Source organism: Panicum hallii, chromosome 1 (genome assembly GCF_002211085.1).
Source record: "Panicum hallii strain FIL2 chromosome 1, PHallii_v3.1, whole genome shotgun sequence".
Lineage (NCBI taxonomy): Eukaryota > Viridiplantae > Streptophyta > Magnoliopsida > Poales > Poaceae > Panicum > Panicum hallii.
In genome coordinates, this window is record NC_038042.1 from 11,506,135 (window position 1) to 11,518,551 (window position 12,417).

A 12,417-nucleotide genomic window follows, 5' to 3' on the forward strand; every position below is an offset into this window, starting at 1 on the left:
TGATGATATAAGGGGCCAAGGTTATGACAATGGATCCAATATGAAAGGAAAACACCAGGGGGTACAAAAACGGTTGCTTGATATCAACCCAAGAGCTCTATATATGCCATGTGCTTGCCACAGTCTTAATCTTACTCTTTGTGATATGGCAAATTCTTCTCGCAAAGCTATATCATTTTTTGGAATTGTGCAGCGAATATATGTGTTATTTTCTGGTTCTCCTAAAAGATGGAAAGTATTACTTCAGCATATTCAGAATTTCACTGTGAAGTCATTGTGCAACACTCATTGGGAGAGTCGAATCAAAAGTGTTAAAGCAATCAGATATCAAGCACCACAATTGAGGTCAGCTTTATCTCAGTTACGTGATGCTAGTGATTCCGAGGCTAGTACAAAGAGTGATGCAAAAAATTTATTTGATCTACTTGGCAGTTTTGAATTTATACTTGGTATGGTTATTTGGCATGATATCCTATTTGCTGTAGATAATGTGAGCAAGAAGCTACAATCAACATCCATGTGCATTGACTCTGCCTTGCAGCAAATTGAAGGTATAATGCAATACTTTAGAAACTACAGAAATGAAGGGTTTCAATCCAGCTTGAAAATTGCAAAGGAACTAGCAACTGAAATGGGTATACAATCATCCTTTCCATTCAAGCGCCAAGGTACTAGAAAGAAACAATTTGATGAGTCTGATTGCAGTGAAGAAATATTGCAGGCTGAGAAGGATTTTGAAGTCAATTATTTTCTGGTCATGGTTGATATGGCGATATCCTCATTGAAAAACAGATTTGAAGAACTTCAGGTATTCAAAAATATATTTGGGTTTCTATTAAGCTCAAGAACCTTGACGTCTTTAGATGATATTGAGCTGAGAAACTGCTGCATTAAATTTGATAAAACCTTTTCTTTTGGTAACTCATCTGACGTGGACTTGAATGATCTAATATCTGAATTGAAGGTTTTACAAATGACTCTGCCAGATAAACAAATGTCAGCTATGGATATTTTTGAGTTTGTTAGAGAAGTGGACAGCTATCCTAACGTTGTCATTGCTTATAGAATCTTGTTTACTATGCCTGTGACTGTCGCATCAGCCGAGAGAAGCTTTTCAAAGTTGAAGCTATTGAAGAATTATTTGAGATCAGTAATGTCTCAAGAAAGATTAAATGGTTTGGCAACCTTGTGCATTGAGAAGCAGTTGCTGGACGATATTGATATTGACTCTATCATCAACGACTTTGCGTCGAGGAGTGTTAGAAGAAATATTTTCAAATAATATTCATATTCTGATTTTCTCAGCAACTTTTATGATGTATTATAATTACAATTAATATATAATTTTTTTATATTTATTGTCAATGAGGCCTCTTTTTTTTTGCCGCACCGAGCCACTGAATTGTCAGGGCCGGCCCTGATACTATCATACATAGAAAATTTTTATTACATGTACATGTGTCATTTTTTAGACTTATTAATTATTGGGTGCACGCACACGCGCGCATACACCCCCACACACACTCTCTCTCTCTCACACACACACACATACACGCATACACTTTGACACACACACACACAAAACTTGGTCATTTTATGTGTTATGCTATTACATTAAGTATTGCTAATTTGTTTATCTTTGATGTCTTAGGGGGGTTTCAGTTAAGCTGGACGGTGCTGGCGATGATCAAGCCACCGAACGGTATCTTTTGGATGCAATCAACGTTGATAGTACGGCCATCTATCAACAATATGGTGAAGAAGAGGCCCAAGCTGTTGATTCTTTCCTAAATATGTCTGGAGATGGCATCATAGAAGAAGATGATGACGACTTTGTGCCGAGGCGTGAGCAATGCATTCCAATCAATAATCCTGTCGGGTACGTATCTTATGCATATATGCTTACACAAACTTGATTTACATTTTGTGTTAGTATTAGTTTTGTTATTAATATATATTTTTTCAGTCCTTCTCTATATCGAAGAAGAGCAAGTCCAAATGGAAACGACGTGCGACCAAGAAGATGGAGGGAAGACAGGTCATCACACAAGTGGACGCAGAGGGCTATCCATGTGCTCCTGAGGAGCCTAGTACAAAGTTTACAACCTAGTGTGGGGTTGTTGTTTGGGCACATGTGGCGGTCACCACAAGACTCATGAAATTAATGAATCTAGACGAAGAACGCTACGCCGTGCCTCCAAACCAAAAGGAGATGTTATGGAGAGCACTCAAGGATATGTTCACTCTTTCTAAAGGAAGAGATGAAGAACTTGTGAAGAAATGTGCCTTCAAAAAGAGATGATGAAGACATCGCCACCAACGATACATCCACACCTACACCAGTATCTACTTCGACAACACCTCTTGGTCCTATTACTCGCGCTCGTGCTCGTCGGCTTACCCATCAAGAAAGTTCACTTTTAAGCTCAGATTTATCATATTTAGACAATGGAGACACGTGCACTCCTGTTTTACTCAGGAACAATGGATTGGATCAAAAGGGAAGAGACATCGCGCAGGCTGGATTCGGACTGCAGGACACACAAGACTTGTGACGGCCGCCACAACTTCATCCGGATTCTGTTTTGGACGTTCAAGTACTTCCTAAAAAGCTTATCAAATCTACTTTCCAAAGGATCTGGAATCACCTCCATATCTATTCGGAGTCAACTGCAATCATTGATTTACTACAGAGTCCTTTTCAGCCACGGTGCTGCGTTACCCTATTTTGGCCCAACAGGCCGTGTATCAAGTTGAGTCCAATTCGGACACATCCTAGGGTTGGAACATGACCCCAGCACCCTTGTGGTCATTCTCCCACTTCTTTATAACCTTTAGCTATCGTCAAGAACACTCGGGTTTTGTTATATGCAAGTTTAGCTTTTGCTACTTCCTTGTTGACGCCCGTGCTGATCCAGCCGCCCGTCCACTTATTTTCGGAACCCCACCATAATTGAGATTCGGTTTGAAATCTTCAGTTACATCTCATAATTTCAGTACTTATCCTACTCCACAAGATCGCGGCAACCATAGGAGGTGGTGTATCGGTTGCTAAGGCGCAGCATCCTTGGAAGGCTATAGTCGGGCCGTGAACATCATCTCCTCCATCAATCGAGTTATCCTACGTCTCTCATCGAAAGATCAGGAACAAACCCTAGCGGGTTCACATCAGATGGCCCTTGCATTTCAACACTTAAGAAGAAATTATTTTGAAATTACATCAAGCAGGACAAGGAATCGGACTAGGATAGTTTCCCCCAAGTCAAACCTTACTGTGAGGAGTTCAAGGCCTACAAGTTGTTCGAGGAAGCTCAGGAGTGTTCTACAAAGAATAAGATCAATGCCGACACCAATAAATACAACCACTGCCTCGGGCGGGTGGATATAGGAAGGCAGTTCGGAAATGGCAGAAGATGGCCCAGGACTCCATGGATAGAGGTATTCAGCTAGTGATTTGGGACTGGCAAGAAAGATCGAAGCAGTGGTTGTTTGTTAATGGTTTCACACTTAAACAAGATGATGGTTCTTTGATCGTGCCCCAGAAATGGAAGAAATGGCCCGGAATTTTATCACAACAATACAAGAGGCCAAAGAAGGAACATTCACGCCTCACAGGGAGAACGATGAGCTAACCAGGGCCTTACAGAACTCCAAACACCCTGGATGAGCCCACAGCATCGGCATGGTCCCATGGAAAGTTGCTTGGGCCGGAGATAGCACGTACAAGACTCATCACAAAAGCAAGGAAGAACAGGAGGACAAACTCTTTGCCTTACAATATGACATGGCTGTTGACGCTCGTTACGGCTCAATTTTGACCGTCAATTTGATCAAAAAATTGGGAGAACTAGCATTTCTTGCACGCATATTTATCTAGAATAATATGATTTCCACATATCCCTTGAAAAATAGTGCTATGCAGAGATTTGAGCAAAAATGCAGGGAAAACACACCCTTGAATCTAAGGCAAAAGCTATCGACCAATCAGAACGCACTGTTTAGCCTCACATGGATCAAAGGGCTCACCAGGACATGCAACCGCCCTAGAATAGCACCAAGTTGTGCACCATTGGCCTGAGGGCCATCTGTCAGCCACCTAGCCAAAGATCAGGCCGGTTGGAGCCAGGCTTGGGTCAGCTGAACCAGGTGATTTGGCTGAACCAGGACCAGCTCCACCGACTTAGTTCTTCAACGTGGTACCTCTCTATTGGTCCCTAACGTCGGTTCTCCAAGGCTTCAGCTATTTGCATGGCCAGAACACCCGTGGACACACCTATAAATATGAGGGGAGGGGGGGAGGGTTAGAATTAAGACACACCTCAAATTGCTCTCTCTCAAGTTCCTCTCTTGCTTATACCATAGGTTAATGGAGTTTAGGCTGAAGTAGCTCTCTTCGGGTTCCCGAGGTTGCCTAGGAGTTTTCGGTATGGGTTTATCTCTTCCTCTCCTTTGTAATTCTCGGATATCTTTAATAGAGTTACATAGTTTATATACTGCGGTGTCAGACATGTATGCTATGATTAGTTTGTATTCATACCTTATGCCTTGCATGATAAGAAGAGTAAATCTAGTGCCACGGCAACGGTTGTGGTATTTGTATGTTAGCTCTAGTGTGATGTCTGTCCATCCGGAGGGTGGGGGCTCCGCGCGGGATGCTAGAGTATCTCGCTCATTAGCATAGACGTGGTGTCCGAGCTAGTCAGTGTTGCCGGATGCGGTCTTATCCCATGGTTTGATGAGGTAGGCAGCAGGTGGCGACAGCCCTGTCCGTCCAGCGTAACCCTCCCGTTCGGGTAGTGGCTGTAGGAGGTCTATAAAGTAGACGAGTTATCTGGTGGCTCCCCTGACAGTCATATGCGGTTCTCCCAGTAGTGCCTGGGAGCCTAAAGCTAAGGATAATCATGTGTATGTGTATGAGTGTATAGTACAAGTTGTATATCTAGATAGAAGTACATAAGTCCCGAGTAGCTTTCTTCTTCCTTTCTCCCTGCCTATGCCTTTTCTTGAGTTTGAGCTTGAGTAACTTGTGTGTCATACTACCTGATTATCAATATATATCTTACCCCTGTTTATGCAATCGAATACTCAACCAAGATTTGATCATAAACTTACTTATTCAATAACCGCCGCCTTTCCAGAAATATATATACGACACCCGAGATTACTCATGGGTAAAATACTACAATGGTATTCTGTGCGCTTGAGGATTTATCTGTGACGTAAGAAATACTACACGGTGTTTCAGGCACCATTGCTAGGAATTAACGATCCTAGTGATGATGCTAACAAATGCCAACAATGGCTAGAAAAGTGCAACAGCTACAACATGAGATGGACGCAAGGGTCCAACAGGCAGTGGCGCTTGCTCTCATTCAGCAGCAGGGCACTGGGGCGCAGCCGGATGTTGTGATTAGCCGGGCCTCTCAGCAACGTAGCAGTTGCACATCCACGGTGACCCTTGGTGATGAACTCCTAGAGAACATGCTAGCGGTTGACTCCTAAAGATACCTAGTGGATGATATCACCATGCAGACAGCATGTGAGCTACATGTGAAAATAAAAAATATCACCGCTTTGGTAGCCCACGGGTTGGCCTTACTAGTGATTCCTGGTGGTACAAATCATGGAAGGTCTGTACCCCCTGGCTACTCCGTTGTCACCGTGGAGCAGATCATGGAAGCCGGCGGACAAAATGAAAAGCTCGAGATCGATTTCGTTGGAGGGGATAGAGAAAAGACGTTGGGAGAGGCACTCCATGGTGTCATTCTATGGTGCAAGGCCTACATCACACTTATTGGGAATATAGCGGCTCCTGTGGATCCTCCTTCTCTGCCAGGTGGGGATAATGATGACTGCGACTTTGGTGGTCCTTCATCTCCGCCACCACGGCCTCCCTCACCATCATCTCCACCAAGGGCTAGGAGTACTCTGACTCCTCCAGCACCGGCCAAAGGAAAAAAACAGACCTCATACCTCCCATCGACTGGAACCCCCAAGAAGCGGAAAACTATCAAAAACAAAATAGGCCCTAAGAAGAAATTGGCTTACGAGATGACTGACGAGGAACTGGCGGAACATACACGCCAAGAGTTGAAAGATCATTTCAAACCTTGATCGCTAGAGAAGAGGGTGCCAGTTCATCCAATACAGGCACAAAAGTTCTACACATGCTTGAGCGACATCACCAAGAGAAAGGTAATACTACCCTCAGACTACGACCGCACGCTTATAAAGGCCCATTAGAAACAAAAGAAAAGTGGGAAGACCGTTCACTCAGCTAGGCGCAGAATAGAAAAACTTGGAGCCCCTCCGGGTGCAGACGGATAAAGAGAAACACACGACAGAATTTATGCAAACGAGATTTACCTATGCGCAGGCAACCGTGCAAACAGATGATATCCCAATCACCACCGTTGTTAGTCTTTCATACAAGCATGGAAAACCTTTTGTCACTGATGAGGAGGAGTTCAAACTAGAGACGCAGATGTTCAAATTCCATCAATGGTACCAGCAGCAATCGAAGGAAGGCCAGGTCATGTTTGGACTTAAGTATCACGACCATGATTTCTTCCGTGGGGATGATGAAATCCGGGTGGACTTTGAATGTGTGCATGCAATATACCGTCGTAATTCCCTCGACATCTCTATCGTCACCTGCTGGGTTTTGTAAGTAGTGAATAATCTCTAGATTAATACATTTTATTAACCAGCACTGTATTCTTTATGTACTAACTAATTTATATTGTATCGTGTAGTATGGAGCTTCAAAGATGCCGAAAAGAAGGATGGCAGCATCAGGTGGGCTACTACATGAAACCCGTCCTTATCAACGAGCATACTTTAAAGATGAAATATAAGGAAACATGTCAAAACATGTACAAAGCTCTAATGCAGCAACACTACAAAACCTACATATTAATACCCTACAACTTTGAGTAAGTCTTGATCGACTCATAACTCTTTTCTATTTCCAAATAAATGTTTAGTCGAATATATATATATTTATATATATGCTTGTATATTTATATGTGTAGCTTTCATTGGATTTTGCTCGTAATTTGCATGGAGTCTAGTAGAGTTATAGTGTTCGACTCGAAGAGGAAAACAAAGTTAGAAATTCAACACTTCTTAGACCTATTTAACAGGTAAGTTTAATTTGCAAAATAAAATCCTTTTTTATTTTTAGATCAATTAAGCATCAAACATATTTTTAAGTGTAGGGTGTGGAAAAAAATTCTGAAAAAAACCAAGGCATGGGAGAATGGAAGGCTGAATTGGATGTTAGAATGGACTTTCTGGTATGTGGTGTCGCTACTGTTTTGCATATCTTATTTGGTGTTCATTTGTGTATAACTAATTTGTTTCTCTTATAGTGTTCGCGACAAGAAGAAGAAAATAATTGAAGTGGTACTATATATGTGATTACATGCACACTCTGACACATTTTGGGAGGGCTACACTGGAGGATCTAAGAGTACATACAAACCGTTCATAAATGCGTTCTAATTATGCTGACACGATGAATTAACATATTGAGCTTTATTTTTCAAAAATGATAGATGATGCGAATAAAAAAGGAAGTTGTCCATGTGGATAGGATCAAGGTCATGTCAGAGTAGCTCATAATATGCATTATCAACAAGATCCTAGATCCTGAAGGTGAGTTCTCCATGACGGTCATCCGGTTCATAAAAAATCAGCATCAACGTCATGAGGGCTTGTAATCAAGATAAAAAGGATTACTCGTTACACTAATTTCTAGTGCTTGTAATTGTGATATTTGTATATTTGTAAATATTATTATGTCTAGAAATTTAATTACATGATTGTCAATGATATTTAGTTGTTTTCATATATTATTTTAACTCGATCGCGACTAAAGGTAGTGTATACCTTGTGTGCGCGTAGCACTTCTGCAAGAATAAAAAACAATAAACAAATGAAATAAAACTAAATTTAAAAAAGATGTTTAGACCAGAGACCAACCGGTGCTAAAGGGGGTGCCAGCTTGCGTCAGCGTAGCGGCCCCCTTAGTATCGGGTGGAAAGACCAGCCGATACTAAAGGCAACCTTAGACACCGATTCTTTTACCCGGTGACGAAGACCGTAACTTTTAGCCTCGGTCTCGTAGTATCGGTTCTAGAATCGATACCTAAATCCTTTTTCACTCCGTGCTGAAGGCACGTTTTTCAGTAGTGCACCTAAGGTGCCTATAACTCGTAAAAGGTGATAGATATTTTTGCTCATTACTTTTAACTTATATCAACAGTCATGGGTTAAGATCTTCACCCGTTACTTGTCAATAGCAACAGCTTAAGATCTTTGCCCGTCACTAATTTGTAATTTCAATATAAAAATATAAAAATAAAAATAGCACTACTAGAAAATATGCTATCGGTCCACCTTAAAAGCATTAGTACCGGGTTATCTTTCTACCAGTACTTTTTGAGCGTCTAGGGACTGGTGGTAATACCAATCAGTATTATAGGCTAGACATTAGTACCGGTTGGTGTTACCACCCGGTACTAAAGGTTCCACCCATGTTAGTACCGGGTGGTAACACCATCCGGTACCAATACTAATGGGTCATCCACAGGTTACTTCAAAAGGAAAACATCTCTATTCCTTTCACAAGTGTTGTGTAGGTGAGATTGTAAAGAGGTGTCACGCGAGGCAAGAGGTCACAAGTTCGAATTCTCGCACTGCACGCGTGCGTATTTCGCTCGAAAAAATTGCATGACTTGTGACCTACGAAGTGCGTGTGCACAGGCCTCTTCTCAGGTTTAATATTTTTTTCAAAATATTTTAGTACCGGGTGGAACCTTCACCTAGTACTCAAAGATCCTTTTAGTAACGGGTGTTTTACCCGGTGACGAAGATCGAGACTTTCAATCTCGGCTTCGCAGTACCGGTTGGAGAATCGGGACTAAAGCTCGTTTCCAACCGGTACTGATAAGTGTTTTTCTAATAGTATTATTTTATTATGTGCATAGATATACACATCTTGCTGTAGCTTGGATCCCTAGAAATTTTGCTGATTCTAGTGCCTTTTCTACTGTTAAAACTATAGATCAAGATTCATCAATGCCATAAATGCAAAGGGTATGGGCATGTGTAGTTTTAGTAGTAGCAAATAAACTGATCAGCCTTGGATACTCCTTTGCTCATTGAATCTACAATCTTTTCTCTAGCTAGCTTGTTTACTGGAATTGCTGCAAGTGTGCTGGTTCTATTAGTTCCTGGTGTTCCTGCTTGCCAATTGTGAGTATAGTTAGTTTAATTACTGGCTGCGATTACTTGATCGAGGCAAATATAGATCGGTGCAGTTTTTTAATTTAGGGTTCTGCATATATCTGCATACACATTTCCGGAACAATTTCCGCTGCTTAATTCGTCAAGTTGAGAGAATTAATTGTTATTGTTCCTGTTGCTGGATAAATATTACAATGAAATGGATACTCTCAAAGCTATCGATAGGCATTGTGAGCTTTGCGATATGTTTATTTGATTAACCTCAATTTGATTTGCCATATATTTATTTAGTGCTTACCCTTTGGTTACTTTAGTTTGTTTCTATCACCCGTATGACCTTCATATATAAAAAAAACTGGACCTCCGGACCAAGGTAGTATTGTCTGCATCATTTCTTTACTAATAATGGAACGTCAATGCCGGCCTATAGTGTATACGTACTCATAGTTTATTTAGAATTAGAAAATAAAAAAAGTGTTGATCTGATGCTCACCACAGCATGAGAGCAGACGGCGCGGCGAGCTTCATGAAGCCGGCGATGCCGCGGAGCGCCTCGCGGGAGAACCCCTGCCAGGTGGTCTTGCAAGACGGCGACAGCCTGACGTAGAGCGCCAGGAAGAGCAGGTCTGCCAGGAAGGCGACGCCGTTGGCCAGCGCGGCGCCACGGCTGCCGAAGCCGAGCCTGTGCACGAGCAGCCAGCAGACGGCCGGGTGGCTCAGCGCCGCGGCGCCGGAGCTCAGCGTCACGGGTGCTACGGCGCTCTGCGTCAGCAGGAACCGGACGTGGCACTGCAGCGGCCCGTACACCAACAGCGCCGGGATCAGCCACCGGATGTAGCTGCCCGCCGCCGCGGCGATCTCCGGGTCCTGGCCGCACCACGCGAGGATCTCGCCGGTGTAGGCCCACACCGCCGCCGCCGGGAGGCTGACCAGCGTGAGCACCACCATCGCGCGCTGCTTGTACACGCCGAGCAGGTGGTGCTGCCCGGCGCCGAAGGCTTGCCCGCACAGCGTGTCCAGGCTGCTCGCCATGCCAAACTGATCGATGATGACAAGGAGGCGCGCGTGCGCCCGCAGTCAGCGGCTACCTGGCATCGGCCAGCACGGCAGACTATGGAGTAATGGAGACGACACCGGCCGGGTTCAGTTTGATTACCGTACCAGCAAGCTGAAGCCGGTGACGTTGGCGAAGGAGGTTGCCATGGCTGCTCCGGCGAGCTCGAGCTCGCCGAGGTGGCCGACGAACATGACAGAGATCATCTGGACGACGTTCTGGAGGAGAAATCCGGCGACGAGCGGCCCCGCCAGGCGCAGCTGCTTCTTCACCTCGCTCAGCATCGAGCCTGCTTTGATCCGTCCCCTTGGCTCTCAGAGATTCCTCACCACTCGATCCGTGCCTGGCGACGGAGTTTACTGAAAATTTTAAGGATTATAAGCGACGAAGTACGACATGCATGTGGGGCTTGCTGTCACATGTCAGCAAAGTTTACATAGTCCTTAAATCAAGGAAGGTATGCGTCATGACGATGATCTCACCATTTTATGACCCAGCCACGCCAGCAATATACACACCATGTATTTTTTTTTCCCATCATCTCCCGCTCATCATTAGATCGAGCAGCAAGCAAGTAATCAATCTCCGCCGCCCATACCAGGTCTAGCTAGGAGTTTTGGAGACGCCAGGGGAAGGTGGAGCCATGCCATTCAGCAGCTATAGGATTCTCCAGCCCAACCTGTTAGAAGCAGGTTCATTTCTGTAGGTTCCAATTTGGTTAGATGTTTTTGAGTGTGCCCCAGCAGCCAGTCACATGTACAATAATGATGCTTTAATTTTCTAATGCCTGGAGGTTCATTTGTATTCGTTTATTGGGAACAAATTAAGTATAATTTGTACATCCGAACTCGAATGCCGTGGATATATTCCATCACAAGAACTCTAACGAATTGCGCTATGCTCGATTTGCAGCATTAGAATAAGTTAATTGAATAAAGAGGTTTAGGATAACCGGTGTGAACAAGAATGAAAACATGAGATGTAGTGTAATATATGCTAGTAAAATATCTTGTGTTCTGCATTTGTACTCATAGTGGTGAGTATATGTATCTGCAAGTATGTGTAAGTTTTATTTTTTGAAAAGAATGAGAACGAGCATGTTCTGATGTTAGGGATACAAGCTTACGTTGAACCGACATTTCATTTGTATAACTGAAATCATCGTGTAGGCACTGGCGGACCCAAGGCCAGGCCAGCCTGGGCACGTGCCCGGGCTCCCTTGGCGAGCGTCAATGCACCTGCAACGGTCACCTCGTTACAGAAAATACCAGGAAAGCTCAACTCAAACACTAACAGCCCAATATGTAGAGCGGATGAGACATCCGATCGATTCATGAACTATCATAAGTTCACATCATGGAACATAAATTGACGGGATCAAGGCATCACTACGGGAAACAGTCACTTTGCCGAGTGTAAAAAACACTCGGCAAAGCACAAAAAACACTCGGCGAACACTTTGCCGAGTGTTGCACTCGGCAAAGGTCACACGGAAGAGAGATTGTCGGCAAAGGGTACTTTGCCGAGTGCATTTCGTCGGGCACTCGGCAAAGCCTTTGCCGAGCGCAAAGTGCCGCGCTCGGCAAACTTTAAGCGCCGTGATGGAACAGGGCATGTAACGGACGTTTTGCCGAGTGCCAGGATATGGCACTCGGCAAAGACTTCCAGTTTGCCGAGTGTCAGGCTCCCGGCACTCGGCAAAAACTTCCAATTTGCCGACTTTGCCGAGTGTCGGGCTCCCGGCACTTGGCAAAGTAGCCGACTTTGCCGAGTGTCGGGCTCCCGGCACTCGGCAAAGATTCTTTGGTCTTTGCCGAGTGTTTACACGCGGCAAAGATTCTTCACTCTTTGCCGAGTGTTTACACTCGGCAAAGATTCTTCAGATTTTCCATTTTAATCTGTTTTTTCGATTTCATCCACACATATACATATATATCAGAAAAACATTATATCATCACAAAAATCACCAATATCACATCTATATTACAAACATCACATCTATACTACAAACACAATTGATTCACATACATATCCCAAATCGGTTCACACACGTACTATTATTACAGATCATAAATATGCATGTCTCACAATATAAGTCCATAGATGTCTAA

At 43.6% G+C, this 12,417-nt stretch overlaps 1 protein-coding gene across 1 annotated transcript in view; it reads right to left on the reverse strand.

Moving 5' to 3' along the window:
- The window catches only part of LOC112891321 (protein DETOXIFICATION 16-like), a 29,576-nt gene extending 18,944 nt beyond the window's left edge, over positions 1–10,632 (reverse strand). Inside the window, exons 1-2 of the mRNA XM_025958173.1 lie at positions 10,414–10,632; positions 9,746–10,290 (exon numbers count right to left, since the gene is read on the reverse strand). Coding sequence (XP_025813958.1) covers positions 9,746–10,290; positions 10,414–10,590 — 722 coding nt within the window. The 5' untranslated portion in view covers positions 10,591–10,632. The remainder of the gene's footprint in view (positions 1–9,745; positions 10,291–10,413) is intronic.
- Positions 10,633–12,417: the final 1,785 nt, after the last annotated feature.